This window comes from Aplysia californica, unplaced genomic scaffold (assembly GCF_000002075.1).
Source record: "Aplysia californica isolate F4 #8 unplaced genomic scaffold, AplCal3.0 scaffold00121, whole genome shotgun sequence".
In the NCBI taxonomy this organism is placed as follows: Eukaryota; Metazoa; Mollusca; class Gastropoda; order Aplysiida; family Aplysiidae; genus Aplysia; species Aplysia californica.
In genome coordinates this window covers 824989-831901 of record NW_004797391.1, presented here as the reverse complement: position 1 = coordinate 831901, position 6913 = coordinate 824989, and the positions used below count along the sequence as shown (strand labels likewise).

Below are 6913 nucleotides of genomic sequence, written 5' to 3'. Positions count from 1 at the left end.
GGGTATTATATGTTTCAGTGGGGTTGGGTTTTTTGGGGGGGTTTTAGACACAGAAAAGCAACTGAGTTTCTTTTTCGGCACTGGGTATCCTCAAGACATGCATTCTATAAAAGTATTTTGTTTGTAGTCGGAGCAAAAAAAATTCTGAGGTGATAACATCATTCCAGTATTTGATGGTTCTACATCTGTCCTATAAGCAGTGCGTTTTCCATCACGTCCCAGTCTGGTTGTTTCAATTGTTTTGCCCCTTTCAAACGAAAGCAGGGAATTCCTCTCCCATTGTGACATTCTTCGTCGTCACTCTTTTGCATAGGGTTTATGGTTTGCTTTGGATTTGCAACACAGGTAGTTTCACTTTGGCTGCATGTTCCCTAAATTCTCCTGCATTTTGGCTAGTTTCATGGAACTGACCAGTCCCAAAAGTGTATTGTAGTTATTTATTAAGCTTATAATTTTTAAATAGTTTGAAAGGCATGGCATATTGTTGTAAATAATTATACTTTAGAAGTTGTAATGTGCCTTTCTGGATGCCCCCCCAATGAAATTAAACTTTTTGTCTTTTTTGTAGAGCCTCTTGGTCTAATTGTAAACAATATTGTCAACGAGTTCTTTTTGTTTTAAAAGTAAGTGGTAAGAAGAATACATTTATGATGTGCATTTCCGACTTCGAAGACTGTTGTCAAAGGGACTGATTTTCTATTATTTTTCATCAAAATTGCTTTGTAGTTTTTATCTCTGGTTTGTGAACATGATCGTGTAAAATTTTGTTGGAGTCAGACTTCGTTCCAAAGAAGTGACTGCATTCTTTTTCCCTTTTCTAGATTAAGTTCTTTAAAAGCTTGTAATGATTAGAGTGAGCTTTTTAGCCCCACTGTGCCAAGAGTTGAACCTACTACTCAAAATAATTGCTGCTTCCCTCCAGTGCTTTCTGTACACACTCCCCCTTCCTGGAACTGGAAGTTCTCTGTAATAAGTTTTATATAAATGGTTTGTGGCAGGTACCATCTGTATCGACTGTACGCTGTTGTTGGTCTGGTTTCAGCAGTAGTTTGTTTCTTGTTTTCAGAAATCTGCTACTCAAAAATTTTGTGCGCCTTGGGAGATGGTATGTCCTACCATACGAGCATGGATCAGGAGAGACTGGGTATGTGTGTCATTATATATGCTGTTGTATCAAATTTGAAAGACTATTTTGATAGCTTGCTATGATTTCTCCTGTAACAGCAATCAGCTTTAATAAAGGTCTCTCTTATGTGAGAGAATTCAATTTAGAATTTGTAACACTATAGGTTTTTATTTATAATTCCACTGTGGTCGTTATCCAATTATGAATACCCATTTTCTTGAATATTTTTTTTCACTTGGACTCACTTCACATGTTTTTGCTATTCATAACGACAGGCGAGGGAGGTAGGGGGTGGCTAAGATTACGAATTGAAAAATAAATATTAGTCTTATAAAACTTGAATGAGAGATTTTTATGTTCATGCATTTATCGTATTTTTGCATTACCTTCTATTAATTGTCTTTGCAAAAGAAAACGTAGCAGAAAGTCAACTTTGAACATAATTCGGTTATTTTCTGAAACAGATCTGTTATTTGGTTTGAGTTTTCTTTGCTGAAGAACGTTAGGGCACACAACTGTTAAACAGTCTTTTTATGAGAAAGGACATGCTATCATGGGTCCTGTGGGAGGGTTCCTTTTGGTCAACCAGCAAATTCACTTTTTAACTTGCATGTTGAAGCTAATTGTAACTGGATGATGTTCATTTTTATTGAATTTCCGTTGTTTATTTCAGTGTGCATTTAAGCTTTTGCTTCCACTACTTTCTCCATGGAGAGAGTCAAGTTTGTGCTAGTATAGAGGTGAAACTGCGGCCTCCTGTATGGAAACTGACCAATCAGCACATTGCTCTCGTACAGGACAACCAGGCTAGCATTCAAGGTAGGCTTATCACACACACCAACATATTGTTGCCTCAGAAGTGTTCATGCTCATTTACATTTACATATTTTGAGAAGAAACAGATTCACCACTCTAAGCAAAACTCAATTTTTTATTGAAATTAAGACATGCTTTAATGCTTTAAAGATTATCCGTTCTGGTCACGTTCAGCGCCAGGACTGAGAAGTCCGTTGCAGTTGTTCTCTTAGCTGGATGACCAGATGGGGTATTTTTATACTGCTGGCTGTATAACTGCAAAGTGTTAGTAACTCTTGAGCTTGCTTTATTTGGAAGGCTGATGAAGTTAAAACTTATCATGTAGAATCAATATTTTCTGAAGCACATTAAGCTGGTTAATTGTATCTTGGTCAAACATGAAAATAAATTCTAGCAGTTCAGAGGTAACGGTATGTTTGCATGTTTGGGGGGGGGGGGGTTCTGTTTTGTTCTTTGTATTTACTTATTTTCCAGAACACTGTATTTTTTTACGTTTAATCGAACTGTTTCTTTTTAACATTTGTAAAATTGGATAAATTGGATGTCTAGTAGTGGTACACCTTTCCATTGTGGTAAGCCCATGATGTGAAGACTTAGTTTAGGTCAAATGGTCAGAGTTTTCGGCTTTGCCATGGGCTTTCAGTGTAGTATAGTCTGTGAAATGGGACCCAGCAGAAGTGCATGTCTTTGTCCAGGCATGTGTTGTTTTCAGCCGTGTCTCAGAATTGTGATCCAGTGATAAGTATCCTATACTGGTTCTGTTGCTTTACATTGTCTGGTTTCTTTATACTTCCGAATAATCTGCATGTCTTTTTTCTTTGCTTAGTCTGAAATGTTTACAAATTCCATTGGGTGGCCTCCAATCTCTTTGTGATTTGCTATGGTTGTAACTGTAGAGCAATCATTTATTATGTATTTTTAGTTTATCATCCTGTTCTTCTGTAGTTCCATTTTGTATCATCAGCACCATGATAAGCATTCTGTGAGTGCAGGTCTGGTCTAATGTCAGATTAAGCATGAATAAAATGGTAATTCTTTCTTTTCCTCACATGTTCTGTCCATTGCCCAGCTTGTGTAAACCCAAATGTTCTCTGCACAGCCCGAAAAGAAGTATATACGTTGCACCTGTGTAGAACGGCTACGTATTGTCATGGAGAAAAGTGGCTGTATAACACAGGTGGCCGTCTTAGGCAGGACTGATCAAAATGAAGAAATAAACTATTCCCTTATGAAGTCCAAACCGGGGCTCATTCAGGCTTAGAACTGACATAGGGCCAATTCAAAAGGGTTTTTTGTTTTCTTTTGAAGGTGGGGGAGTGTAAGAAGAGGTTTTTCTGTTGTTGGGTTTTTGGGGGTGTTTTCTGGTTAGGGTTTTGTTTGCTTTTTTTGTACAAGGATAAAAATAAAGGTAAGACGAAGACCGAGTGTCATGGTAAAACAAACACTGGTTTGCCTCAACTCGGGGAACGAGCAACGCTTTTGTCGCAAGTTCTCGTTAACGTCCATTGTTACTTTTTACCCAGATTAGTTAAACAAAACAGTGACCAGTCACTTCGTGTACAGTTTGTTTGAATTGTGGGCGGGCCTTATAGTTTATGACGGACACCCGCTTCCCTCACCAGCAGTTGAAAATGTATTGTTACCCATTGATCAACTTGGAAGGACTAGATCTAACAATAATGACTGGTGAATGGATTATGAGGGCCCGTCCACAGCGTCGGGGGCTGATTATAGAGACCACGCCTGGCCGGTTTAATTATATAGAAAAAACGCAAGGGGGGGTGGAATGGAAAATGGCCGTCTGTATAGGTGGCCGTCATAGCAGGTTCGACTGTATATTCTTATTTCGTCATGACCTCTGTTCTTTTTGTCTGGCTGTTTTGTTTTTTCCCCAGCACTAAATGACTAATTGACTATTACTGTGTCAATGTTCTTCCGTCTTTACTCAGACCTATCCTGACAAAATATGGGGTGCAAATTCACAGTGTGGGAGGTTGGTGGGTCGTCAGATGGTGTTTGCCCCTTCTTTCCTATTAAACGTCTATCGTCCTTATCTTTCCCCCTTTTTTGTGTTTTTATTTTCTTGTAACACCTGTAATCTTCAGCACTTTTATGATGTAATTGTCATGCAAATGTCATAACACTCTTATGAAAGTGGGTGGTTGGCGGGTGCTCTGGTGTGGTTTGCTTCTTCTTTCCTATCAAACATCTATCGTCCTTATCTCCCCTTTTTCTTTTTTATGTTTGTTACTCTCTTGTAACCCCTCTAGTCTTCTGACGCTCATATGACCTTATGCAGTTGCGAGTGCCGTAAAACCTCTACTAAAACTTTAAAAATCTCATATGAAAATAGAACTTGCAGTAAACTGCAACTCATTTAGACAAGCATGAAAACGAGAAATGGTAAGAGGAGGCACAGCATCATATCTTCCTTGCTGGTATCTTGTGATGTTGTGAGCATGCAGAATGAATCATGTCACTATGATGTAAATAATGTAAAATTATTAATAAAGAATGTTATTCTTTTCAGCATTACTTTTGTAGCATTAATCTTCCTTTTTATGGTAACGCGTCTTCGTTACGCCCTGGTCCCTCCCCAGTGAATTTGAATAAAGAAAGCACATCAGCTTCCAACGACCATTTAGTACATGGAAAAAGATAAAAGAGACAGAGAAATAAAAAGAAAACAAATGTGTCCCCACTCTCACACCAAGCGCTTTCCGACCACGCGCACGTTCTCCTGGCTCTCCATAACCTATAGCTCAGCTTCGCCATTTCGTGTTTCCATGCCATGAGATTACTTCCGCCTTCCACAACCTAAAGTGGCAGTAGAGTGCAGCACACTTCTTGTTTGAAGTACCCAAAGCTCTGATGTGGATGTGTGGTACTCACTTGCGCAATGTTTCTGAACAGCGCTCCCTTATAGCTGACTGGAGGCCATATGTATATACATGTATGTGTGTGTGTGTTGGTTTTGCTCACCTTTTTTCTTTCTTTCTTGGCTCTTGCTGATATTGGGTGTTGATTTTTGTTGTAGAAATAAATTTGAGAAATTCTTCTCCTTAAATACTGGCGCACGTGGCTTTTTATTTAATTTTTCCCCATTCTTTCTTTAGAAAACCTGACTAGAATCTGCTGCATTACCCTTCAAGACTCAGCCTTTTGTATCTCCCTGGGCTATAGTGCAGTTGACCCTGGTTTGAGCCAAATTAGTTGTTTAGGCTGTTTTCAAGGCTCTCCATCGACCAACCAAAAATCGTTCCTTTCGGAGAAAAATATTAAGGTTGCCCCGTTTCCTGACGCTCTCTTGCTGCAGTTTCTGTTTATCACTTTTTGCTTTTTCATATAAATGACTGTTTTGTGTTAATTTTAATATGCTTTCACTTAACCAAAACAACCAAGGAGCTCCCTCCTATTATATAACCTTACAGCGTTGTAAGGGGCGTTGAACCCGTACTAAATCTTGTAGAAAAGAGGCTGTTTTCAATAATCGAAACTCTGAGATCAGAGGTTGCATTAACTACATCCATGCCCAGCATTGAGAAACTTCTCCAAGGTTCTGGCAGTGCCTGTCACGAATTATTCTCTCCCCCCCCCCTCCTTTCCTTAATTTGACCGGGTTTTTTCCCCTCTCCTCCCCCCCGGCATGGTGCACTACTCGCCGCCGAGCACCCCCGTATCACCGGCGTCACTTCAGTCGCGAGCACTCGGCATTGATTTTGTCAAACCCTGCGTCCTTTTTATTTTCTTGCTGTACCCTGATGTGCGCGTTTCTTACGACGAACCCCTTCACCATTAGACCCCTTCCGTCTCCCTTATTTAATTCCACCCAGCCATTCTGTAGAAAAATAGGTCTGTGCGAGTACTGCATGCAAATAATAGATATGGGGCAAACGTCAAGACGCTTTGACGATCTGTTTGATGAAAAGAAATGACTAGCGATGTGAGCATCAATAGTCATGTCCATGATTTAAGTTTATCACCGTAGTATATCGCACCACAGGCTGCATAATAAGCGTGTGTGGTGTATTACGAACTAATTCAGATGCAATTTATTTTGTTCAAAGATAAAGTTACTGTTTGTTAATGCGAGCCTTGAGCGTGCATCCATATAGCCACGTCCTAGCACCAAATAAGTTACTTTTTTTCTACTCTGTCCTCTTTCATTCTTTCTCTCCACCCCCCCCCCCTCCTTTTTTTTAGTTGAACCTTGACATAATTCTCCTCCTCCACCCCCGCTCCCACTTAGTTTCGTCTTACATTTATTAATTTTTCATAGGATAGTGGTGGAGAACCCGTAAGCATGATGCTGTTTATGGCGCCTGAGGAAGAAGAGGGGGGGGGGTGCTATTTTTCACTTTTACTGCTTGGAAACGTGTCCTAATTTCTGCAAACTCTTGTTATTCTGATTTCTCTTTGTTCCTCTTTAATGACATCTGTATTCTTAAGCACTTTTGTGACCTAATAGTGTTGCAAGTGCCATAAAACTCGAACTAAAACTATACTAAAACTTTGTGGTTGTCAAGGTCTCGGGTTGCTATTCATGGATATCTGAGGGTTAGGTGGGAGAGTAGTTTTTTGTTGCGTAGAAATGTTATTTCTCTCTCTTGCCATGGATTTTTACAGTCTTTGGCGACACATTAAATTTCTAGAAGAATTTCAGAACGTTCCGGAAATAGATGTTGTGAACTGCGTCATTCGTGACGCTCCCGCACGTTGCTTGCGCGTTGGCATTAAACATAATCACAGTGTCATTTTCAGATGTCCTAGCCTACTTCTCCATTTACCGACCTACGTCATAGATTCCTGAAGTCTGGTCGTAGTCTCCGGTCTGTTTGTCTGTAAATAAATTGTGCGACGTACTGTTCTCCCCCCCCCCTCTCTCTCTCTCTCTCTCTCTCTCTCTCTCTCTCTCTCTCTCTCTCTCTCTCTCTCTCTCTCTCTCTCTCTCTCTCTCCTTCTCTCTGTCTT

At 40.0% G+C, this 6913-nt stretch overlaps 1 protein-coding gene across 2 annotated transcripts in view; it reads left to right on the top strand.

Annotated features, from left to right (window-relative positions):
- The window catches only part of LOC101861116 (mediator of RNA polymerase II transcription subunit 13-like), a 57095-nt gene that overhangs the window by 10413 nt on the left and 39769 nt on the right, over nt 1-6913 (top strand). For both annotated transcript variants that reach the window (XM_035969154.1, XM_013081207.2), the window contains exons 4-5: nt 1067-1144; nt 1800-1945. In XM_035969154.1, coding sequence (XP_035825047.1) covers nt 1067-1144; nt 1800-1945 — 224 coding nt within the window. The remainder of the gene's footprint in view (nt 1-1066; nt 1145-1799; nt 1946-6913) is intronic.